The following is a 26,786-nucleotide window of genomic DNA, read 5'->3' on the forward strand; positions in this document are numbered from 1 at the left end:
GGTTGTCATGGTGACCACTGGCACAACGTTCAACAACCCATACATACATAACACACACATACACAGAAATTACACGTTCAGTTGCTATTTGCAGGTATTTTTAGAAAACATCTTTGGGAAAAGTAATCGCATAAGCATTTCTAAGCATGTATAAAATCCTGGTTTCTCATCATGGTTGCGTTTATATGCCAATGCTTGGAGCTGTGTGTCTATGTGTGTGTTGTAATGTTAATGCTCCCCTTCTCATTTTTTCCCCCTGATTTAGAGGGGAAAATTGCACAAAAAAGATGATGCAATGGAAATGTACCACTTGACTGAGATGGAAGGTCAATAGGAGACAGACCTTTTCCCTAATAAACTTGGGAGAGGGAGAGAGAGAGAGAGAGAGAGAGGGAGAGAGGCAAGATGAGACAGGGAGAGAAGCTGGTAGACAGACAGATACAGAGACACATTTTTGTCTTCTCTTTATATTAGTCGATGTATATTCTCAGTTATATGGAAGAAATATATATGTTGAGACAAGAGAAATACAGAATGCCAACCTTTTACTTCACAAAATTGGATTTACAGGATGTTTGCATCATTACCTTCAGTTTTTCAGGTATTCACTGGATTATTGAAAAATGGTAATCTCATCATCCCATCTGGTTACTAAAATAATTTTATCAGTTGAATTCCCAGAAAATGTAAACTGTGCCGCAATGTATTATATGCACATGCCAACAGCCCCAGGTGCACTGGACGATAGGCAACATTTTCAATGATTTCAAAGAAATGGTGCCAGCACACTCCCAACAACTATTAGACATCATGTCTTCATAATTACACCCCATATGTCACCATCATCTGACTTTGTATAAGTGTAGGTCTAAGATTGAACCCCACTTTCAATATTCTTCTGATGATAATATTTTACAATAAAAGTTGCCATCTTACGGGACTAATAATTAGCAATAAAGCATGAAACATAAAGAAATGGTTGACTGAATTTGCTTAATAGAAAATAATTAAATGGCAGATAAAAGGAAAAGAAGTTTAATAACAAAAAGATTTATATAGTGGTGCCAGTGGTCAACATCACAAAAAGAAAAACAACAAAACAAAATTTTCCATATTGCTATTGATCTTATGCGGCCCGCCCATTTCTTGCATTTCTGGTTTTGTCTCTTAACTTGCGGTTGCTGTTGCTTGCTACACTAAATACAAGTAGAAAGTCATTCTCCTGATCAGTTCAGACAGCTCACTATATACTTATTGAAACTCGGAACACACGTCCACATTTATGAGGGGTTTGGATGACCTGACAACACCACATCCACCGCAGATATCTGATTAAAAACATTACCTTTTGCACAAATTTGCATTAACTAGCTTACACCTAGCTCAACTAGGTTACCATGTAGTGTAAAACCAGCTCGATGTGTCTGTGAATAAAAGTATCAATAGCTGTGATGCTAACTTAGCTTGTTACACAATAATAAGCCCACATCATTGAAGACTGGACTGTGTAGTGTAATAGTGTAACTAAGCAATTGACTCTCCACTGTGACATAATACAAATTATTCCCACTTCTGTTGTAGACAGGAAGTTAAATGACAAAATATTGTTGCTGAAACTCATAAGGTCAGTACTGTATTTTGATATGTTGTGATATAATAAATGATTATGATAGGGTAGTCGTTTATTTTATAGCACTTCTCAAAACACACAAAGCAAGAAATAAAAACAAAGACACAGGAATAAAATTAACATGACAGAAATCAGTAAAAGATTAAAATAAAATGTAAAATGTGCCGCATATAAACATAATACCTCAAGCATAAAAAACATAGACTAATTGATATAGATTAGTTTTAGGGAATAAGTTTAAATGAAGATAATGATTTAGGGACCCTTCCTCTGCAATGACCTGCCTCCTGTAAACAAATTCACAGTCAGGAACTGAAAAACAATTCGGAGCCTGGCCATGAAGAGCTTTGAAGTAATCTAAAAAACCTTCAAATCTATCCTCAAAGAAATATATTAACCAGTATGGTGATGCGAAAAGTGGAGTGATATATTAACTCTACCTGGCTTTAGTACTTTTTGTACTAGTGGAAGGACCTTAAGTGGAAAACACAAACAGACCCAGAAAAATACAGGGAAAAAATGCACACTCTCACCATAGAAAAAACAAGGGGGGTGCAGAGAAGAAACAAGGCCATTCCTCAGATTGACATTGAGAAATGGACTTGGGACCAATCTCCTAGAATAAAATCATTCTCTTCAGCATCACAGTGTTGCCATGTCTCCTGTTCTGGGTCAGGTGTGTGTGTGTGTGTGTGTGTGTGTGTGTGTGTGTGTGTGCGTGTCTGTGTACCTTCTCACTTTGTACCTCAGGGTTTGTAGTGCATGCGTGGGTCTGTGCGAGTCTATGTGTGAACAGATTGAGGGGTGTGTGCTGCATGTTATTGGCCCTCTGCAGCTCAAATGAGGCTGTCATGAGGTTTAGTCACATCTTTCATAAGACAGACACACACGCACACACACACATGTACACAGACACACACCGACTCCAGAGAGCAGGAGAGTAATAGTCTGTTAATTAGCCTGTTGCTCCCCTGCCTGTGTGTAGGCGTGTGTAAGCAGAGTATACTGAAGAAAAACAAGTAAACATGTTTCCTCCCACAAATGTTACAGACACCTGGTGGTTTAATCAGCGACAAGATGCATCAACTTGCCAGCTTTGACTGGGGGAACACCAGGTAGTTACTTTTGAGAGGGAGATTATAAATGTTAGGTTTTTCACGTCCAACTTCCAAAGAGAAATGAACGGTACCGGTATCGTCTTCTCAGTACATGAGGTTTTTATTCAAGGAACTCCACAGTTTTTTATTCAAGGACTGCAGATTGGATTAAAACCTTGAGTCAAGCGTGTAAAGTTAAAAGAGGTCGCTGGTAGAATTATAATCCAACTCTGCCTCTCATCAGCACTCTCATCAACCTTGTTTGCAGCAGCAGCAGGTGGTGGTTTTGGGCAAACAAGCTCAGACAAACCAGACAAAGTTAGCGACTAGCTGGTGAACATACTTGAGCGTTTAACAGCTTAAGAGCCTGATGTTTTTCTCAGGACTTGGGGACCAAACCAGAGCTAAAAGGAGGATAAATACTAAACTATGATTCATCGAATAAAAGGAAAAACACAACTCCAAATGAATACTAATTTTGCTTTGTGTGCCAGATGGATGTATAATTAAGCAACTTTTGCCAACACATTATCCGTAACTTAACAACTTTAACAAAGCAGTAATGCTGTGGCATGGGTGAGTTCAAATGCTCTTTAGATTGTTGAAATCAAATTGAACGGGCCATCTACTTGATTGATTACAGCATGATATTATTACATGTTAAATTTCTGCACATCTGTTCACTATTCATCTGTTGAGGCATTTAGGCTTGTTTGACAAATTTCTTACTGAGCTGTGAATGGAGCATTAATGGAAAGGTAGAGGATTTTATAACTTGTCTACACAGGAAACCCGAAACTACGTTCATATACAACTAATTTGCAAAGGCAAATATGTTTTGTATGAAACATTATTGCAACCAGATTATGTTTTCTATTAACGTAATGAGTATATGTTGTTAGTTCACATATTTAGCAAGTCACAAATATGTTGATTCTGAACATATCACTAAAATGTTTAAAGACAACATATTTGTTCTCTGCCAAAATATCTGATCTTGCAGTGTAATAAGTATATCCATATAATATCCAACCATATTTTTAGTGACTACAGCACTCACAGCACTTGCTTAAGGTTGGGGAAAGATCATGGTCTGGTTTAATACAGAAAAAGTTCAGTGACTTCAGACACAGTGTGAACCCCAGTGTCTGGTTTGACATTCCTGCAATTTGTACGCACGCCATCCACCCCAACCACCTCCTGGCAAAAAACGGGCCCCTAGGTCATCCATGCCAGCAGCTTATTACGTTTTATTGTTAGGCGACCTAGTAATTATGACAAGAGCAAAATAGGACGTCAGGTGATGTAACATAAAGAGCACGAAAGTCCAGAATGAGGAGGGCTGGCGTGGACGGATGGGTCGCCAAACAGAGGCCTTTCACACAGAACACCACTGTTCGTTTCCATTGTGAAACGACAGCATTGTTTACTTTATCCATAACTGTTCCACACCCTTAACAGCGTTGTTATTATATATACGTACTCTAACTTTAATGAAGTACTTATTTCGACCCAAACTATGATCTTTTCATAAACATAACCAAGTAGCTTTGGTGCCTAAACCTAACCAAACCATGACCATTCCCCAACGCTAACCGTTATTGTTACCATGACGATGAAGGTCCAGTATGCCTGCCAAAAGTACACACGTATCCAAGTGTAGAGAAAATATAAAATATGTTGCCTCTGAACATAAGCCAGCCAGCGATTACATTGCCACCACAACTTCATTGGGTTTAGTAGTATCTGAAAATCATTTCCAGGAGACAAGGTAGACACAGGAGGCATTACAGAATAATCTGAATAATCTGAACAGTCTAATAATCAAATAAAGTTTTAGATTTTAAGAGTAAGTAGTTCAAAGTAAAATTTGTCATATCAAATTCTCTTAAGTTTGGAAGACCAAAAGAAAAACAATCAAAAGACATTTCATAAATCGTGTGTGAAAGACCTGATTAAGGGCTGCACAAAGTGAAGTAGGAGATGATTCAGTAACACCCGCTGGTTTACATACTGATACACCGTGCTGCCAGATCCCACTGTTCGCGCAAATGCGTGTCTGTGTGTGTGTGTTTGTGTGTGTGTGTGTGTGTGTGTGTGTGTGTGTGTGTGTGTGTGTGTGTGTGTGTGGGAGTGAGTGAGTAACAGATGAGGTTTTGTGTGTGAGCAGACTTCAGATCAGGTAACACTCTGGTTCATTATCAAAGTGATGATGAGGTAGAATAATTCATCAGCAAAACCACCTGCCATCTTTGTTCTGATTCTTGTGTTAGCCGTAGACTCAGAGCCGTCATCACATGAACTCATTTTCACGTTTTCATTACTCCTACTGTGAAGTCATATTGATGGCACTGACATGGGTTTATTTATACTCAGTAGTGGAGAATCCCCTTTAACCCAAAGACGCATCAGTTCATATTAAACATATTTGATATCTTTTCTGTCTGAGTCTAGACTCAGAACAAATTTAAGGTCTTTCCAGTGACTTTCAACCTCTTGTTTTGTGAAATTGTGTCAATTTTTGATATTTTCTGCTCATGCTCATGTTTTTATGCAACACAATCCTTGTGAAATCCTTTTATATCTGAAGCTGCATCAGCACTGATCTCCATCACTTGGTTTTCCTAAAATGTGAAGAGTTAATCTTCAGACAGAGATCTCCAAATTTAAAAAAGATTAGGTGTCCATATGAAAATATTTAATAATCAAGCAGTTTAAAAGACATATTTAAAAAAAGGGCTAACTAACTTTTTTTTCTAAATTCACATCCTTGAAAGGATTTACAGCATGTGCTGAAAGTAGTAACACACTAGTTCAGGATATTTTAATCTAACAACATAAGGCAACAGAACAGTGAATTACATTTTTATTTTTTGATCCACTTATGTCAAAAGTCTTAAAATTAACAAAATTCCACATGTAAATCCTGTGTAATGGCTCCGTGCTGCATCAGTTACTTAATGTGAACCTGAAACTTGAACGTCTGTCGCTTACAAAGGAGGCTTTCATGTCGTGTTGCCATGTGAGACCAATGGATAAGGGTAAGGATATTTAACAAACCATCTGTGCAGAGGTAAATTTAATGTTCAGGCAAGGGCTGAAGCAGTGTGGGCCCACAAGACTTATTATGGGTTTATTTACTCTACAATGTCCCAGCTCTCAATAGATCTAAGGATTCTGATGTAATTATCTATTAAGTAAAAAAAAAAAAAAAAAAAAAAACAATCCAAAATGTGCTAGTCATGCCATTTCTCCAGTCAGTGGTAACTAAAAAAATGTGTCTGAAATAAATCTGTCAGTGGTATGGCTGCCATTCAAGCTGCCTGAACAATGCTTAACATTATTATATTCACGTGTACATTGTCGATAAACACAGCGAGGTCAGTTGTTGAAATTGTAGTATGTATTGTAAAGGGTACCAGTTACTTAACAAAATAGCAGAGCAAGATTCTTCACCTTTTTAAGGGAAGTTGTGAAGGCCCAAAAAACAAAGAAAATGGTAGTGAGTTCAGCACCAGTTGGCTTTTTATGTTCTAGGTATTAACGAGGCACAGCATCCATACCATATAATTCATGCTGAGGTTCAAGTCCAGCACAAGGTGCATTTAGTAGGTGTTCCGGAGCTTTTGATCATATCACATGATCTTCATCAGCAGATTAATTTTGAACCACAGATTTTTTTTTTAAGCCAACATGGATGTGAAGTCGTTGAGGAGCTCAGAAAAAAGATGGACGTTTTAACATAGTAGCTCCAGAACAGCTCCGAAAGTATGCTTACATGACTCAAAATTAATTAAACTTGTAGGATTTATGTTGTCTTGGTTTAAAAGACATCTTGGTAAACGTGGAACCAGAGCTGCTGTGTCTCCTTTAATTGCACTCTTTGATTTTTTTTTCAGACTACAAAAATGGCTGTGACTGAGGTCAGGTCAGGGTTTTAGTCATGGTTAAACTCATTAAATCGCTTTAGCTGAAGATGAAAACTGCCTCGTCATGCCACTGTCACTCTGAACTGTCACACTTTCAGCTTCTTCCACGGCGTTTCACAGTTTGATATGGCTGACTGTTTCAGTCATATGAGCCCCGTCTCCTGTTTAAAGCTTTAAAGACACACATACACACACATACACACACAGAGCTTTCTATGCTTTCTGTAACTATGAAAATAAGTTTGATTTGTATTTATAGTTTGAATGGATCATATTTTTGGATCCCAACTCACACTGTGCAACATCAACAATATTCTCAGCTTAGTCATTCAGTTATTTTGTTATAACTTCACCGAAACAGTAGTAACGTGGTAATGTCAAGTGCCAAGTGCTCAATTTAGGTACTTTTTTTTTAAGTTTTTTTTTTTTTTTTCCTCAGGAACACCCTGTACATATATTGAAACCAGTACAGCCGCAGTCGGGTTCCCATGTTTTTGCAGCTGCCTTTTGAGTCTTTGGGACCAGCGCTAGCACGTATACACAGTGGCTTCAGACAGTACTCAGACCTGTCACTCTTTGCACACTTTATTGTGTTGTAGATTTATTGTTAACTGATAAAACTGCCACTTTTGCCCATCAATCTACACTCAATAATCCATAATGAAAGAGTGAAATCATGTTTTTAGAAATTTGTGCAAATTTATGAAAAAACAAAGACTAAAATCTCTTTACATTGGACATGTGCATCCTGTTTGCTTTAATTATCCTTGAGATGTGTCTAGAACTTGATTGTCCACCTGTGGCAAACTAAATTGATTTGGACATACAGTATGTGCTGAATATACACTGGAAAACAATAGTACCATACTACAATATACTGTACGTTAGTGTCAGTCAGGTGGATATTAAAAAAAAATTAAAAAGCTGTACAGTAAAGTCCAGGATTGTATTTGAACAGTAAACAGAATTAACTACATATTGAATATATGTATAATATAAGAATAATTTATAAAATGTATATACATGTGGAACCAGTATATACAGACAGTAGTTGAAAGACTATCAACAGATGAATCTGAAAAATAACAGATGGATAATCTAATAGATAACAGTCCAGATGAGCAGTCTGCCTTGTTAGGAGATAAAGAAATGAGTCTTTGCTGCCAGGAGTCCCATCTCCCAACACAGAGGAGGGTCATTGTACAAGAAGGAAGTCAAGACGAGGTCAGAGGTCAAATTAAACTCTTCAACAGGATATTAAAAAGTTCAAAGCAGCTCTGATCATGATTGAAATACTTCTTATTTGGTGATGCACCTGTAAAAGTAATTCAGCATTTAAACACTCTGAAAGGGGCCGTTTTGAGTACTTTTGCTTTTGATGTTTAAAATTACATTTTAGAACAAAAATGTTTGAGGAAAGGAATTTAACCTTTAAACTGAGTTTTGTTATATAACTGAAATAAGAATCTAAATTCTTCTTCTAGCCCTTGGCAAAGCAATGCACTAAAATAAAAAAAATACTGTGACTCAAAATGCCATCTCTCTCTCCCCCTCCCTCTCCCCCATTGGTCAATCTAGGTTATGTAAACAGTGAAATGCTAGCTGCTTTCCTTCCTCACAGGAGGCGTGGTTGGATACCAGAACTGTGGTAGTGTGGCAAAGGTGAATGTGTGTGTGTGTGTGTGTTTGAGCGGGCTCATATGTTGCCAGGCAGTCCTTCACATTGCTACTGTCACCGCTTCCTCCTCCTCTTTCCTCCCCCATTTTCTCACTCCGCTGCCCCTCCACCAGGCTCAGTAGCAATGTGGGTTAGTGTATGGAGCCATGTGAGACTGGGCTCTCACCTTTCTCTACTGTGTGTGTGTTTGTATGTAATCCCACACCACTAATATGGGTTTAAAAGGGTCACAGGATTGTTTTGAAACAACCTTTTTCCCTCACTGTCACTGATTTTTCTCTCATTCTTGGTTTTTAACTCTCATTGAATTCATTGTTTCAGCTGTGATGTGTGTGTGTGTGTGTGTGTGTGTGTGTGTGTGTGTGTGTGTGTGTGTGTGTGTGTGTGTGTGTGTGTGTGTGTGTGTGTGTGGGTGAGCATGTTCATAGGTTGCCAGGCAGTCCACTCCACTTCACATCGCTGCTGTCGCCGCCTCCTCTCTCCTCCCCCACTTCACCATGTCTCACTGCCCATCCCCCAGGCTCAGTAGCAATGTGGCTTAGTGGATGTAGCCATGTGAGACTAGGTTCTCACCTTCCACCACTCTGTGTGTGTGTGTGTGTGTGTGTGTGTGTGTGAGGGGGGGGGGGTGTAATCCCACACCACCAACATGGGTTTAAAAGGGTCTTGGGGTTCAAAGGACTGTTTTGAAACAGCCTCTTCCCTCACTGTCACTGATTTTTCTCTCTTTCTTGGTTTTTCACCCTCACTGACTTCATCATTCCATCTGCTCCACTTTTCTGTCCTTAGACTATTCTTTCTTTTACTCTCTTTTATCAACCATCTTCTTTCCATCCTTCCTTTCTCGTTCTCACATGCTTCCCGCTTCTCTTTTCTCTGCCTTCCGCTCAGCTTCCATGTGTTTCTCTCTTCCTTACAGACTTCTGTCATGTTAGTTCTCTCTTCCTTTGTTCCTTTATCTTCTGCTACTTTTTCTCACCGTGGTCAACTCCAAAGTTTTCATTTCTCTTTGGAAGACACGCCATTGATGGTTTTTGTATTTCCGAGTTGCTGAAATTTATTGTGTGTGGCAATTGTGCTGTTTATGGCGTGTTTATTGCCGTTTACAACGTGTAATACCATCCTGTGAAGCCAAATGAGAACTTTCTGACATGTACGCTGACCAGAAAGTCGCAGCACATGACTTTATTCATCTCCGCCCTCCCTGTTTTTTCTTTTCATTGTCTCGATTTCTTCCCCCTCTTTTCTTTAGCTGTAGTTTTCCTCCATCTCTTTCCGCTGCCGTTTTTGATTGCATCATTCCCATACGCACAATCATAGAGATGCCCTAATTGGCTATTGCATGGCTTGTAATCACATAATACCCTTTTAGTTTGTTAGATCTGTAATTGCAAGGTGGAATTTGTTCCTCCTGTGTCAACGTACATATGTTTTTACTTAGAAAGACAGCTGTAGTTTAAGATGGCCAAGACTTTGATATGAGAGACCTGGAGTGCTAAAATTGTGCTGTGCCTCAGTCCATCTAGACTAATTATAGCGATTAATATTGGGGATCATGTTTTTGTTCACATAATTTTTTTAAAAAAATCTTCCTTTTTTTTCTCTTTAAGTCATTTTCTCTTTTCCTCCTCCTCATTTCCTCGCCACTTTGTCATCATAATCTTACATTGCATATCATCAGTCATTTTGATTGCCATTCGTAGTTCAAAAAAGTAATGATTTTCACAAGATTTTAGTTAAGTGATAACAAATCAACACGATTGTAGCTGCAGAAAACAATCGAGATGATCGTTTAACATCCCCTGCACTCGTCCTCTTTCTCTTCTCTATTCCCTTGCCCTCCTTTCCTCTTTCTGTCTCTTTGTCTGTCCATCTTTTCCTGGTTGAACCCCATTACCCCTGTTACCTAAGGCAGCCTCTCTGGAGGGGGCGTGGCTCTCTGACATCACACTTGCTCCTGTGTCAGTCGGCCAGGGGGGAGGGGAGAAGGGGAGAGAGGGAGGAGAATGTAGACAGGAAAAGCAGCGCAAGTGGGGGGTTTCCGACGCACGGCGGGCTGGGGCAGCTTTCAGCGACCCATTGTTTTGTAATTGTCCCAATGGCCTTCTGTCCTCGCTGGAGCGCCGGTAAAGCTGCGAGACAAGGCTAGAGCTAGATGTTGAGAGCCTCACACACACATTCTCGCACACGCACATTGACACGCTGGGTTTAGACGAGACAGTGAGGAAGTGTGTTAGCGGTACGAAGGTCGAACAGACAGCAGCTGGAGTAAGTTTCTAAGAGTGAAAGTGTAAGAAGGAGCCATGGATCTCTCACCAGAATAGGAGACAAAAAAAAAAACTTTAAACCACATGACATGGGTGAGTAGCAGGAATTTCTTTTGACTGACTAGCTCAGTCTGTGACAGTTTTTGTTTCCACACATCAGTCTGTCTGTTTCCTCTAATCCCTCTGCTCGTCCTGATATCTCCTCTGCTCTATGTCTTTTTATCAGTGTATGTATGCATGCACAAGCAGGGTTCTCTCATGCTGACCTACATGGGGTGCAGTGCCAAGTCTTTGACCAGGCCACTCAGTCAGATCAGAGCTCAGAGGTTTCATAAGGCATATTATGAAATAGAAGCAGGAGTTTTTCTTGCTCCCCAAAAGAAGTGTCCTTGTCTCAATTCACATGGACTTTAATGTTGATTTATTTGGCTAAAATTATTTTGGCTTTTTGTTTTGGGTGGGAGGGTAAATTGTCCACTTTTCAAGCAGAAACAGACTATGCTGTTTCCGGAAGAAGTCTGAATTTAGTTCTATCTCTTCTTTCATTCAGAATGAGTTTTTGCAGATAATAGTAGCTTCCAGTATTGTGGTAATGAGCCATTTAATCCAGGGTGAAGTGTTTCATAACAATGTTCCCTCAGGTCTGTGAAAAACTGTAACAAATTAGAATAATTAAGCACAGAGAGCAGACAAATTACCTTCTAGTAACGTTGTAATCTCGGTAAATGAAGTATAGTTACCACTTACCAGCATGTGTGTACTTGTTCCACAGCATTTATTTTAACAACCCCACATAAAACCCAACATTGATATACACCATTCAGCGAAAACTGGTAACTGGTTTTAATGTTATGGTTGATCAGTGTAAATCTTTTGCTTTTTAAAGCCATTGATTGGCACACTGGATCCAAGAGAAGGTTTAGTGTGAATTACCTTTAAAATACAGCCTTTGCATAATGTGTGTATATAAGGATTACCTTTTACTTTCCGACATACACAAGGATTTTTTTGTGGATCATGGATCATTTGACTTTTGAGAGTTTTTTTGGAGTCAGTTTGTAGATGTTTCAGAGACCTTGACACAGATTTCTGCAACCACATTCCTCCTCTGTGCCCTTATTCTGCTACAAACACACGCGCGCACACACAAACAAGCTGTCTGCCTGGGTCATCGGGGCTTCGGCTATGCAGGAGTTCGTGTGTGGAAGTAAAAACTTTTTCCGACAAAGCACATGAAACAATATCGAATACATTTCGAAGTGAGAAGTTATCCATGAGTGCGTAGTATTTAGTATTTGTGTGTAAAATTGCGTATTTCACCCTGTATACGTGTGTGAAGTCCTTTGTCTTTACAAAGCACCTAACACAGTCTTTTAAGTGTTTCCCAAAGATCAGGTACGTAACATCTATGGATTTATGGATGATTTGTGTGATATCCTGCCTGGTTTACTGAGGATCAGTCGCATATTCAGAATTTCAAATGTGGTTGTGTGTGTTTACTTTAATGTGTTTCTGTGTCCTCAACAAATGACAAACATTGTCGAGGTGCTTGAAGTATACTTTTTCTTTACCAACAAACACATAAACAGTCAGCATGAATATGTGGGTGGCTGCTTCCGTAAATGCTCTGTATTCCTGAGTGTTTTTTTTTTTTTTTTTTATGAAGGGGGGTTGGGGAATGAGGGAGGCAGAGTCCCCCCTCAGGGGGGCCCCAGCTCCAGCATGAAGGGTTATGTAAGTTTTTCAGCTGCCAGCCCTACTGCCTGCCTCCTCACATTCACACTGTTATTGACTAGAGGAGCACACGAAGTGGTTGTCCAGTAGTCAGTGAGTCAGTCAGTCACTGAGGCAGTAGATTAAAGACCAGCCGAGTATAAAACTAGGCTGAGAGGAGGAGAAATACACCTCCTGTTTATTTCTTCTTAAAGTTTTTTTTTCCCCCAAAAAGAGGAGGCAGTTTAGAGAGTTTGACAGGGAGCGAGAGACCAAAAGATAAGAGGGGAGAGGAAGAAGATACGTAGAGGCGACCAGCTTCTCTTTGTTCGATAACCATGCTGCTCCTGGACGAATCGGAGTCATTCGCAGGTAGGTGACATCTAGCAAAGGGTTGAATCCCAGATCTCAAGGAAAGGAGGCAGGAAGTTTGTGGTAAATAGAGAGAGGGGGAAAAATTTGGAGGCAGCAAAGAGATGTCATTGAAGGGGTTGCACAAAGGTTGGAGATGGGGCGATGCGTTTAAGAACAGGAATAAAAAATGCTGCACAGATACTCAGTAGCTCATCTGATGAGATAATAAAACGCTGCTCCTCGGCTTCAGAGGTGCTTCCCAGCTGCGTCCTCTTTGAAGAAAAGCAGCAGGATTGAAGCCCAGAAAAGAGATGAATGGGGTGAGGAAAGAGAATTTAAGCAGAGCTAATGAGCAGAAATGTTGTACAACCATCCCAGAAGTGTCGAGAATGTGCAGCAGTAGTTGATTGATACTTGTTACGTTACTTAACATAGTTGTGTAACACTGGATCCATACCTACTTAAGCATGCACTTCTATCTCTCTCCTTTTCTCTCTGTTTTCTCTCTTTGCACCTTTATTTCTTAATTTTTCCGATTTTTTTTTTTCAGTTTACTCTCTTCCCTCTGTTCAATTCATCATTTTCTCCCTCATCAGTCAGTCCCCCCTCCGTCACTCAGCGGTCTCTCCCACGTGTGCCGGCTGCCTTTCTCTCGTGTTGTCGTCTCAGGCCCGTCCTCCCATTGGTTGTTTCTAGGGTTACTTAAACCAATGCCGCTGCTTGATTGGCGGATCTGGGTAGGATCGGGCCATGCTGAAAGTGTGAGCATGTGGAGGCAGGAAAACATATGGTTCATCAGACCAGTGGGTTAAGGGGGTAAACGCATGAGGCAGCAGGCAGGGACAGGGCGCCGCCGCAGTCTGCAGTTAGTCTGGATTGATAAAGTAAAGTAAAGCAAGAGTTTTTTTTATTTTTGGTTTTTGGCTTTTTTGGGTGTCATTTCCGTGCGTATTTACTCAGCAAAGGCAGGAACAGATGAAAATTCAAACAGTTTACATCTGTGTTATTTCGCCAACATAAAGGTGGTAAAACCTTAAACTCCAGAAAGAGATCACATACTGTACATACCACTAAGAAGACTGAAATAAACTTTATTATTATTTTTCAAGCTGTAAAGACATCCTTTAACATTATATTTCTATAACAGTTTAATGTGCAGTAATTTGTGCCATTGAGAGGGTAAAAGTTTTATGTCAGCTAATTTCAGATCAGTTAACCCTCTGTTGAACCCCTGCTTCAAATGTTGCTGTTTTTTGCTTTTTCATCAGACAAGCCTTTTAAGACCTGATTAACAGGCCTATATTCAAAAAGTATATTTCCTGAGATTACCCTTTTAGCATCTTCAAAATTTAGACCACCCAGTCAGTAGACAAAGAAATTCTACTTAATTTTAGAAGGTTCCATAAGCTGTTTTGTGTATCTGTAGGTTTTGTCTCCTTTTAGAAGTGCAGACAGTGATATTTCTTGTGTTTTCTCTACACATCGGATCTGAAATGTAACAATGAATATGGAGTTAATAATGAGCTGCAATATAACTTCAATTTGAGTGTTTACATCCATATCTGATGAACAGTGCATGGTTTGTAGGCCTTTTTATATGCTACATAGTCTTGGGACACTCAAGTACAAGTTAATATAAACTAAGAGTCAGCTGAAATGTCTCCAGCTCACAGACACACGCCTTCAGAAGATCTGTTGGACTGGGGTCAGGTGACTGACTTTGCCAGCTAAGAGCGTTCCAAGTTTGGCCTCAAAAAAGCCCCTTGGTTGTCTGAGTGTTAAGGATTGTTGTACTGTTACATCACACAGTGGATGTGATGACTTTCAAATTAAAGCTTTCAGTCACTTAAACCTCACCACGACTGTGCCACTTTAAATCCTAATGTTGTGGAGTACTGACACAAAACAATGAAAAAATTATCACTGTTTACATTCTTCACCGTATATCCGCTTGTGTCTGACATTAGAGACCATGGTAGCTTGAAAGTGTTTGTTAACCCAAAGGTTACAAAAGCTGTGAATGTTAATTCATCCCTGGGCTATAGATGAAAATAGCTGCTGCTGAATATTGAATTGAGATCAAACAAAAATGTGTCTGATAAGATCAGTAGGTCCTTCTAGATGATCTCTGAACTGATCAGTCTAGGATTTAGACTTTATCTTTTGTTTTGGTTTTGCTTAGAGTTCACTGCGCTCCTCTGCGTCTGCCTCTCACTGTGTTGGCGTTTATTTAGGAAAGCATTCGCAGGGATCCTTTATAGCGAACTAATGTCTACGTCATTTTTGGGATTTGGGAGTGTTTGGCTCGCTGTGAAAAGAGACACTAGATGCCCTGTCATCCCTGCGAAATTGGCATGTTGAATAGTGATAAAGGCTAAAAGAACACACTGTTCTCCATCGTATCTATTGTGGAGGTTGTGTATGGGTGTGTAGGTGTGTGTTTTTGCACACATACACACCTGTGAGTACAATCTGTCCATCAGCGATAAACTGCTTACTGTGAAGAGAAAAAAAGTCAAATTTCATCAGCGGCGGCGGTACAAGACAACAGGAAGGAAGCTTCTTTTACCAATTCTTTTTTGTGCGCTGCACTACACGCTCTGTTCACTTGTAATTGGCCTCGGCACACCGGGCAGGAACAACCTGTCCTGTTCAGACCAGCAACGGGGTCCGGGCCAAACGCTGGGAGCACGTGTAGTCTGGCGGCTTTCGTAATGCCACAGCATGGAGGATGAAGCCTTTGCTGGACCGGCCACATGGCTCTCCTTCCCACTCCCCTAATGCCGTTTTTGTAACACGGCAGGTTTTTTGATCTCTCTGCCTCTTCTGATCGTATAGCTGCTTTCTTTGTTGTGCATCCATGTAAATTTCCTCCCTTTGTTGGGTGGTGGGTTTTTTTTTTTATCTCGCCGCTGCACAGAGCCATTCGCTTTGTCCCCCCACCCTCCCCTCTCTGCTTCTTTTTCTTCTCTTTCTATTTGTTCCCCAGTCCGCTCAAATTTCGGTTTTAAAGATTATAGATTTTATTCCCCTTACATGCGGCTTTCATCCTTAACACTGTTGTTTTTCTGTTTTTTTTTTTTAACCCATATCAATAAACTCCCGCTGTCTCTGTCTTCCTTTCTCTCTCTCTATCATTAAACGACTGAGGCTCTGTTTCGTGTTTCAACAGTCTTGTGATCAGAGACTGAACATCATGAGGACAGTGGCCACGTCAAGCCAGAAAAAGTCACATTATTTCCCATTTCAACCAAATACTATGTGATTACAACCAGTCCAAAGGAGCGTGAATAATAATTGACTTCCTGCAATTACCTTGATGGTTTATTACTTTACTTAAAGCTTAAATTTGCAACTAGCCACATGTTCTCTATCGACAAGAAGTTTCTGAAAGGATGTTAAAAATACATCAAAGCAGTAGTGTGTCCAAAATCATGCTTGATTGCATGCATCTTACTAATGTATATTAACAGCTGAATGACAATGTCCTTGATCAACCACTTACTTGTGGGCTGACATGAAAAAGCGCGTTCTGGGTCATCGTAGATTGCAGAGGAGCCAGCGCACACGTCACCCAAATCTCAACAATGTTTTGTGCAGACTTCTGTCAGAAGGTAAAAGGACTGAAACTTTTCACTCAAATTTGATAGTTATTTTTAAAAAAAACAGAAAAAGAAAAAAAACAGTCATGATATCCCTTTTCCAAATGCCCCTGAGGTATGTTTCAGCTTTAGGGCTAGCACGTATTTAAAAAGAACAAAACAAAACAAAACAGTGTAGGATCACAGTATTTACTGTACATATGCACGTTTCTAATCTGTACACGTATAAAGTCACAAAAATCTTATGACGTGGGTTGTTTATATCATCACTCAGCCTTATATTTTTATCTGCTACATTAGCTGTTCAAAAGAAGCATTACAATGTCTGCGGCATGTTTGACTCCATTTTCACACTGTAGTTGTTTATAGTCATTCGAAGGCTTGTCGTTTGAAACGATATTTACCCTTGTCTTGGAGAACTCCCTGTTTCTGTGTCTTTTGGCTTCTTCACTGGGTCAGAGAGATGATGCTGCTTGTGTTTTTCTCCAGTGCAGACGACCGTCTAAAAGCTCTTTCTGTGAGTTACTCGATTTGCCAAAGTTGAATCACATGCCGTCTACCTGTGTGTATTCTCCACTACTCGTTTCAGTTTTTGAAGGAACAACACACCAAAAAAATCTGCATTGGTTCTGGTTTGAACAGGCTTTATTTGCATGGTCACTCAGAAAGTGACCATAGCAAGTAGAGGTGAAATCTACAAATCGTTTTGTTACTTCGAATCAGTCTCTAAAGTTAAAATATTCATGGCCACCTATAATGTAGTTTGTTCATTTTTTTTTCTGAAGCTAAGTGACTGAATCACTGTTCATAATGCTGCAACGTTACAGTGCTTTTTCTGACTAGCCTTACATTACATAAGCACCCAGTCTAACTGCAGTACATAACACAACACTCGATCATCGCCTAAGTTGGAGAGGTTATACCCTTCAGTTTTATTTTACACTTATTTGAGGTCAGAAAACAGTTAGGGCAATGACGAACTATGAATCTGATGATGCACCAGCAGAGCCAGACACAGTAAAATGCCAGTACCAGTAACCATTAGTGGTGTGGTTTTGCGTAGGTGAGATTTCTCAGAGGTTGTTCAGAGTCTGAAAGTACACTCAGTGTTCTGAATGCTGCCGACGAGGTTTTATGTAACAGGCTATAGTATGACCAGCACTGTGATGATGTGCGGCAGCATCCAGACATGAGTGTGTGTGTGTGTGTGTGTGTGTGTGGGCTCCTCCTCCTCCTCCTCTTCCTCCTCTTCAGCAGCAGTGACACACTGGCCTACAAACGGCCCGTTCTACCTCGCCTCACCCCTCCACTGCTCCCTCTCTCTGTCACACAGTCATTGTCTTTCTACCTTCTCCGTCTTTTTCTCTCTTCATTCTTTGTCTCTCACTGCCTCTCTATCACACACACGCAGACACACACGCACACACAGCCAGCAGGAGGGTTTCATAACTCACCTGCCTCGCTCTAATAAAGCAACCTTAATAACTTATTCAGGGCAGTGTGTTACATAAGAGAGGTGTGTGTGTCAGTTTGTGTGTGTGTTTATATGTCTGAGCTGTTTTGTCATCTTGAGCGCTGCAGTAGTCTTGAGATCATTTTTTTTTTTTTGTCTTTCTCGAGGCAAGTTATGTAACCCAGTTAAATCTTGGTCTGTGTTTGGAAGGAAACCATGACCACTTTTCCAGAAGTATTTTTTCTTAGGTTTTGTTTTCTCCTTCTGTCTCTGTCTGATTGTTGTGACAGATCATCCCCGCAGACGCAGGGGCGACGCAGAACTGGGGAGATAGCTTTAAATCATACGCTACAGAGAGGCTTTGGCCCACCCAGTTCTCACCGACAACCCAAAAAAACATAGGTGTTGTTTATCTGGATGTAAGCAGGATATCTAAAAACGTAACACGCTTTAATGAGATTTGGTGGAGAACAGTTTGAGTAAAGTTTGGCCACACATTATTACTTTTTGGTGTCACTCAAAGAACTAAAAGAAAATTCTTTACAGTTTTAGGGGGTCACTTTTAAACATTTTTTGTACTATTATCTCATGACCAGCTGCACTTACCTCTGGCTGTTACTGCTGATGCTAATTATTCCAAGTTGTACTGAAATTATTACTCAATCAGTTATTAAGTCGGGTGTCAGGAAACTGATGGACAACTGTTCTGTTAACTAATTAACATAATTTTCCAAATAAAAGTACCCAACATGAGATGATTTCAGCCTCTCAAATGTGAAAATTTGATACTTTTTGTATGGTTCTTACCAATATAAAGTAAATATTTTGGGCTTTTAGACCAGTTTTTAGCCAAAAGAGGCAATTTTAACACATCGCCTTGAGTTCTAGGAAAGTTTGAGGAGCATTTTCCACTATTCTGTGACTCTTTAAAGTTTATGCAACACATTAATCATAAAAATCAGTAATCAGTAATGTTTCCAATTTGTGTTTCTGTATTGGCCAGGTTGTCAGATTTCACCTTTTCAGTCTGTCTTGTGCTCGATCAAGCTGATTGATGTATTGATCTGTTTATGTGTTGTGTTTTGGTGTTTGTCTTCCTTTTTTATTCCTCATCAGTCCGGCAGTCTGTCAGCCTCCCAACACTCTGTCCGCCTTAACTCATCCCCATCATTTTTCTTGTTGCTATTTGGAAAACAGTTGTAAGAATACGAGGAACAGTTTGAAGTATGCTAAACAGCCAGAGTGAGGCTGAAAATCCTGATATTCATAGCATTGTGAATTCACAACATTCACATTGTCATACACTCATGTGTACACATGCTTGTACGTACACAGGACAGACACACTCATCACAGTATATGTGCCACTGGTGTGTGTGTTTGAGAGTGTGTGTCTCAACATCTGGATGTTCTTTTAACAACACTGTATTAATCTGGTTGTGCCTGCGCTTTCGAGCATTTTCTTAATGATTGTGTGCCATCTTTGTGTGTGTGTGTGTGTGTGTGTGTGTGTCTGTGTGCGCGCGCGCAGGACGTGAGGTTCTTGTGAGCATGTTGGTTGTATAACAGCCGGAGGCAGCAGTTACATAAGCGTCCCCTCTCGTCCGACCAGCCTCAGCGTCGGTGGCCTTTCTGTCTGTTAGAGAGCAACTTTCTGTCTGAGTGAGACTGAGACTCTGTGTGTGTGTGTGTGTGTGTGTGTGTGTGTGTGTGTGTGTGTGTGTGTGTGTGTGTGTGTGTGTGTCTGGGTGTGTGAGAGAGAGAGAGAGAGAGAGAAAGCTGATGGGACTCTTATTAAAGCAGATCGTCTTATTATGCAAAGCAGCCTCTTGAGGCGGTGGAGATAAAAATAGAATAAGTTTTGTGTGTTGCATGTTGACCTCGATCTTAACACAATCCACTGACCTTGTTCACACATATCCGTGACCTGTCTACATTTTTGTCATGCTGACATTTTGACCTTCACTGACATTTTCACTCAAACACCTTGTTGAATCAGACGCTGCTCGTCAGCGATGAGTGCAAGCGTCGGTTCTACAAGAACTGATAGTCCAAGAAGGCTTTCACCAAATTCTTACTCAGATTAATCAGATAAAATCAGAATTCCCATTTTGTAATGATGGTGATTAACCAACCATTACTTAAATGCTGTATTTATCTATGAATGTAGGTGAAATCCAGACTTTCTTCTAGATCCATAAGGTATTTTTGCAGGGATATACAGGAATCTGTTTAGCTTACAATGATAAGCGAAGACGTGTTTGGGTGTTGCTGGGAGTTTCTGGTTCAGGTTCTGGTTTTGATAGGTTGCAAGCAAAAATCCTAATTGGAATTGGGATGTGCTGTGAATTTTGTCCTGATTCTGTCATTTGGAATTAGTGGAAACTTTTCTTTCTTTTCAAATTAAGGAAATCTCACCTTTACCCTTAATTACTTTATTCTATTATGTGTTTTAAAAGTTCACTATTACTCAGATTTAGAAGCATGATGCACCTTCGCCTATAGAAGTTACATTACTAAGTAAAGTACCACTCATTAACTCCTTGGTTTGGTTTGGTTTTCATCCCTTTTGTTGGCCCATATTGTCATTAGCAAGATATGTTAAAAACTTTATCAATTTTCAGAGAAATATTGTGAAAAGCATTACACCAGGATTTAAGTGAGTATTTTTTGGTGTGGTATGAGTAATTATTTATCATTTGACCTGTGTCTAAACATTACAAGATAAAAAAATTTTCAACGTTCTCACTATTTGTTTCAATAACTACTTAACTGAATGAAAGGATCCCATGATTGTTTATAATCATCCTGTCAGGTTTGAACCATATTAAAATACAGACACATATTTAATATTGACATACATTTTCTCTTCTTAAAGAGGCGAAGTGAATTCACAAAATACAAAATATCTCACTCAGTTGTTTAGTTATTTCTGATTGCCTATACATACCCTTTGTAGTATGATTCAATCAACTGGCAAAACTGAACAGTCGTCAAGGAACATACAGTACATTGTGATATGACGTCAGCCTCTCAAAGTGCCAGTTCTGTATTTGTCAGGCACACAGATGTAATTTCAACTCGTAATAACAACAGCAAGCTGAATGTCTCGAGAACAACAACAAGGAGGACACAACGGACCAATGAGCATGCTCAAACATGTACCTTTACAAGAGGAGAGGGGAAAGAGAGGTAAGGTATGAGATGGGTGAGGAAGAAAAATGAGGGGAAATAACATGTAATTTGACGAGGAGAGGAGTGAGAAGACAAGCTGAAGTTAGGAGAGCAACTGGCAGATGGATAGAGAGGAGAGGTGGAAAGGAAAAATGAAGGTAGAGGAGGAGGGGGGTTATGTTCAGGAATGTACAGCCAGGTAATTGAGCAGGAGGAAGAAGACCACAGGTAGCGACAGAGACAGATGAGAAAAAAAGGAAAGAAAAAGGAAGTGGAGGACGGAACAGAACAAGTGAGAGATGAGTGTGATGAAGGGGAAGGAGGATGAGATGGAAACGTAAGAGGTGAGAAAACGAGAAACGGGATGTGAAGACAGACAGGGTGACAGGGTCAGATATGATTGTCAGAAACTGTAAATTTTTTATACCCGTTTTCACAGAAAAAGACCCAGATATATTAAAAGAAGTTTAATATTTATAGTCCCCACACCTCTAAAAGTTGTGTTTTCTCCTGCAAGAAAGATGCCGACCACCAAAGTCTACCTGAACAGGCGGTCTTCTTGACAGCTCCGGAAATCTAGTGTTGAAAGAAAAATTGAAAACAATTGACCAAAATACAATTTTCACAGCCCTTGTTTTACCCAGATTTTTGTTATTTACTTCTTACATTATTTTAACCCATTTTTATTTGCTTTTTTGTACAAGAAATCTGACTTTAAAAACATTTCAAAATAAACTCTGATAAGAACTCAGTTTATGTTTTGAAAAATCAAAACTGAAAATACCAGAGCTGTACCCATAGCAAGAAGACTGAAGTTAAAAGACATGGTTTTCACGCAAAATAGCAAGCAATCTCCCTTATAAAATATCATAGTGCATATACTAATGACATAAGAGGGGGTTTATAGGGTCACTGATCACTGATTACTTCATCAGGATCTCTGATTTCAAACCTCACATTCTGCCCCACTCCTGTTTTGCAACAAATACTGCCCTCTCACTGGCGTTTCAAAAGCCAGACGTTGCACAATTCCCATTTAAGTTTTCCAAAACATGTTGAATAACTACAAGAGAATACATGTACTAATGGTTCCTGGTATGAAGGGCACAAAATTGATTCATTTTTCTCCCAAGTAACGTCCAGCTGAGAGTCTCAGGGCTGGTTTTGGATAAAATGATAAAAATGAATCATTTTGGCACTGTGTTACAGTGAATTCTGTATCCCTCAGTTTCCTGTCCACTTCCTGGAATTCCCATCTGTGTTGAATAACCTGACAGATTGTCCTTTCTCTCTGTCTCTCTCTGTGTGTGTGTGTGTGTGTGTGTGTGTGTGTGTGTGTGTGTGTGTGTGTGTGTGTGTGTGTGTGTGTGTGTGTGTGTGTGTGTGTGTGTGTGTGAGAGAGAGAGAGAGACGTGGAGGATTCTCCATTGGGTGGTAGTAAATATCTGCGTCATCTGTAATCTGCTTACATAGACAGAGGACAGGCGGGCGTGACACAGATTGTCCACTTCGGGCATTTTATTTCTGCGATTGGGTTTTATTTTTTATAATGCGTAGATCAGTGATTCACGGGGAAGAGGAGCAGGGGTAGGAAGGAGAGCAAGTTTAGAAATTAAGATATGGCTTTGTTTATGAGGGAAGCCAGGCAGGAAAACACAAACACACACAAACACACACACACACACACACACCGCTCTGAACACAGTGGATCCTTAGTTCAGTAGTTTGGTATGTCTCATCACCACTGAATTTGTGTGTGTGTGTTTGTCAGTATGGTTAAGTGACAAAACGGAACCAGTATATATAGGTCATATTCCCTGTTTGAGTGCGTCTCAGCTTTTCCTTAGCTGTCTGAATTCAGAATTAATGGATGCAAATAAATCTCATGTAGGTATTAGGCTTTGTTAAAAAAAAAAAAAAAACCCTTCAAAGTTTCTTTAAAATTCTGATTATTTAACACCAGCCTCTGTCAAGCTGCCGGCTGTGACCCAAAAACAGATTTCTGACATATTCATGATGAGATTTCACATGACAGCCACTATTTGGTGTTTTGTTGTGAAATCATATCCACCCAAATTTGTCTTTGGTTACAAAAAGACAAAGACAACCCTTAAAGTGATACTGCACCCAAAATCTTTAGTCTCAAACAACCCTATAGACTGAAAGTGGCTGCATAAAGTTTAAGTTTGCTTCCTTGCAGACGGCAGTTTTGCTTCCAAACACACACATTTTTTCCCTACTTTTCCCCTATATTTTTTCTGATTGGGTCTCAGTCATGCCAGAACATGGCAGCATGCCGTTACCACCCCATGATAATTTTGAGCACCTTTTTTTTTTTTTATACTTCACGTGTGATGTAAACTTGTATTAAACCTCTACATGCTGGGTGCTCGATACTCAACAGGTAGATTTTAGGTGAAATTACAACCTAGCTATACAAGCGACCAAAATGTAAATAAAAACTTGGACAAAGTTGCCTCTTTTTTTAGTGCTATGCCACTTTATAAATTACATGCAGCAGTTAAACATCCAGTAAAATATCTTCAAAAGTTCAAAATTGAGGTTTTTGTAAGAAAGCAGATTGCAGACCAGAAGTCACTGTCAGTTCTGTCACAGTCTGTAGTTATTCTTAGTGGAGCAGCTCAGGAAAAATGTTGCTGGATGACTTTTCCAATCTTTACTTGTTTGTAACTCAAGGACAGACATTTACCCATCTATTCTAGAGAAGATTCTTTTTTTCTGTGAAAAGCAACGACTGATAGCTTACAAGAAAAAAAAACATATTCTATGCAGTCTGAGGCTGTTTTCAGCACCGTCGGGTGAAAACTTCTTATCACCAACTCGTCAGTTTTTTCAGAGCCAAGAAAAACAGCCCATGCAGCGCAGAATGTATCCAGTGTGGGTTTAAAGGGTTTTCATACCTAAGAGTAACTGACACTTGTCAGACCACGGAGGAGTGGATGAGAAAACACATTGTGAGGTTTTCAAATGTATTATATCACTGCTTCTATGTACTGTATACCTTCATTCTGTGGACAGAGTTTTATAGTGCTTAAGGTGTCAGTGTCATTCTTTTGGAAAAAAAAACACACACACACACACACATACATAGAGTGCCATTGCATGGTTGCAGTGTCGTATTCGTCAGCGCAGTCTGAGGAGTTATATAAACACTTAACATATACGTAGTTGTGGTTACATAACCTTGTGGTTGCAGAAGACATTTCCCCGCTGCAAACCCCCTCTGCGACACACACACACACTAACTGTGATTTTGCTCCCGATGGTTTTATATTCTTCGGAGCAACATGTCTCTCATGTACACGTCGTATCGTTCATGTGAGGAGCAGTGTGTCTTTAATTCACAGGGAGTGTGCCACAGAACAAACTAATAGCTTGAAAAATTAGCTGTGGGTGCTGTTTACTCTGCGTCACTTACCAACTGCTGATGATTCAGCATTTTGACAAGACACTCTGTTGCTTTGTCAGTTTCTCTGCTCAGTGTGTATCACAGGTGATGGAGGTTGAAGTTTCACCTGTATTCATACTTTGTCTAAGTTTATATTGCCTCTGTATTGTCCCGATTGTTGGGTTGTCTCTTCCTGCTTGCATCTCCTCCTCATTGCTCGCAGCACAATATTTGAGTTTCCATTTGGTCGCCTAGCAACAATCGCCTCTCCAACTCTCATTTTCACCCTTAAGATGACACCTCCTTGGACCTGTACACGAGGGAGGGTTTTTTTAATGGAGCGGGCAGGCATCAGAAGCTGAATTTAGATCATACTTTAAATCAACATGCAGTCGAAGCGCGAGCTTCAGCAACAGGACATTGTGAACTCGTAAATTAGTTTTGAATTTCTAATAATATCCAAGGAATTGTTCTTCCAACCCATTCGTTGCAGTGTCCCAGTGCCTTGTAAACAATAATTTTACCAAAATATGACTAAACACTAGCTTCCGACAGATTTAAAAGGAAATTGTTAAAGAAGCAGGGCCTTAAGCCACGTCCACGGACGGTTCAGTATCTCATCTGAAGGCCTTTATCATTGACTGTGTGAATACATTTTGTCTTATCTCTTTGACCCGGCAACTTTTCCATCCATAACACAGGAAAAAAAATGCTCGCACAATGACAAATAAAAAAAATTTTTTTGAAGAGGCTCTTTAGATGCAAAAAAAGATCAATTTATTAAATATCCAATTGGTAATAAAGTGTTAAAGAGAAGTTATGGGACCATTGTCAGCACAAATTACAGAACAGATCATCACAGAAAATTCGACATTTTTTATGTGTTATAGTACGTGTGTGTGTGTTTGTGTGTGCGCGAGAGGCACTTCATCTTGACAGCTTCTATACTGCTCTATTAAACACAAAGTCACAGCTCTTGTGTCATGAATGTACTGATTTCTGTTCATTCTCGAGTGCCCGCTCCGCCTTCATCTTGACATCTCCTCTAAATTGAGTTCCATCCTCTGAGCAACTGGAGAGACAACACGTTAATTTGAAACTGACAAGGACGAGCAGACGCAGAGGTACAAAGTGGAAAGATGGATAAATAGTACACGCGTACTCGAGAGGTTATGAAAGTTGTTTCTCGGCGTGATTTCTCTTGCAGGTCCTTTTAAACAGTATTGTTTCTTACTCCAGAACCGAAACAATTGATTGGCTGAAGTTCAGCTTGTCTTCAATGTGACAAATGTTACATAAGCCTGTGAAACTGACACCAGAGTGTCCACACATTGATTTAAAAATCCAAACTCAGATGTGAAAGGCATTTCTTTAGTTGCACCCTAATGAGTTTAGTCAATTGTAATTGTTTACATAACATATATTTTCATTATCAATTATTTTTCAATCAAATAGCTTGTCTTGTTATGTCAAAAAAATAGTTATACTGCTTCTACAGTCCCTCCCCCAAGGCGATGTCTTCCATTTGCACGTACTGTATTTTTTTCCTTTTCCCTTCATTCGTTTGAAATAATTTGTTGATTCTGTGATTATGCTGCTTGTTTAATATGTTTGTTGCAGTAAATTGATTATATCTTCCCATGTTAATGTACACAAACATGTCTTGATCTTTGATTGACATTGCTTTAAATAATAAACTGCAGCATGGGGGAAAGGAATTTATGTTAAATTAATGCCAGTGATTTAACTAATCTTTTTAGCACTAATATACACAGAATGTATGTGATCCAGCTCCAACAAAAATATACATGAACACAAGCCAAACAGCATAATCAGCCTTATACCGAATTCGTCTCCTCTTCAAGCTGCTCCCTCAGAGCCAAAGAGCCAAAGGGAGGTCCTTATCTTTTCCAAAGCAGATAAAATTCTCTGGTAAAACCATTAAAATGGTTGTTAAGTGTTTGGACTCTGTCAGTAACTGTTGCCAATCTGCTAATGGCCTCTTCTACTGCATCCCACTCTCATTTTCCCAATAATCGTCACTGGAAACAGAAGTCCTGTACAGAATAACAAGCTACTTTCTCCTGCGTTATATTATTGTCTTTATTATTTTAGTGTCTTATTTATTTTATTATTATTAATATTTGTATTAGTATTATTAGTTGCTCACAAAAAACACCAAAAATGATCAAGAAACGAGGTGACTATTTTTTACGCCGTTTTACAGCAGACAGTTTATGTGTGTGTGGGGGACAATGGATGTGAGCACAAGGTGCGTTTCACAACTAATAAAGTCATATTTCATAACATATTTCATAAAGGCTCTGCCAGTATCTCTCTCTATCTCTCTCTCTCTCTCTCTCTGGTGAATAATTCCTGGACTTGTTGTCCTCCTGACCCGGGTGGAGGAAATGGTCCTGCTTCTGGGAATCTATGCCTGTGCGTGCTTGTTTGTGTGTCACCACTATGTTTTTTTAATGT

At 39.7% G+C, this 26,786-nt stretch overlaps 1 protein-coding gene across 3 annotated transcripts in view; it reads left to right on the forward strand.

Annotated features, from left to right (window-relative positions):
• The window catches only part of LOC120803621 (helicase ARIP4-like), an 88,484-nt gene that overhangs the window by 36,210 nt on the left and 25,488 nt on the right, over positions 1 to 26,786 (forward strand). Inside the window, exon 1 of one of the 3 annotated variants that reach the window (XM_040152261.1) lies at positions 12,394 to 12,686. The exons of the other annotated variants lie outside the window; for them this stretch is intronic. Within the exon in view, the coding sequence (XP_040008195.1) occupies positions 12,653 to 12,686 (34 nt within the window). The 5' untranslated portion in view covers positions 12,394 to 12,652. Of the gene's footprint in view, positions 1 to 12,393; positions 12,687 to 26,786 lie in introns of those variants that run through there. 3 annotated transcript variants of the gene reach the window in all.

Source organism: Xiphias gladius, chromosome 18 (assembly GCF_016859285.1).
Source record: "Xiphias gladius isolate SHS-SW01 ecotype Sanya breed wild chromosome 18, ASM1685928v1, whole genome shotgun sequence".
NCBI lineage: Eukaryota > Metazoa > Chordata > Actinopteri > Istiophoriformes > Xiphiidae > Xiphias > Xiphias gladius.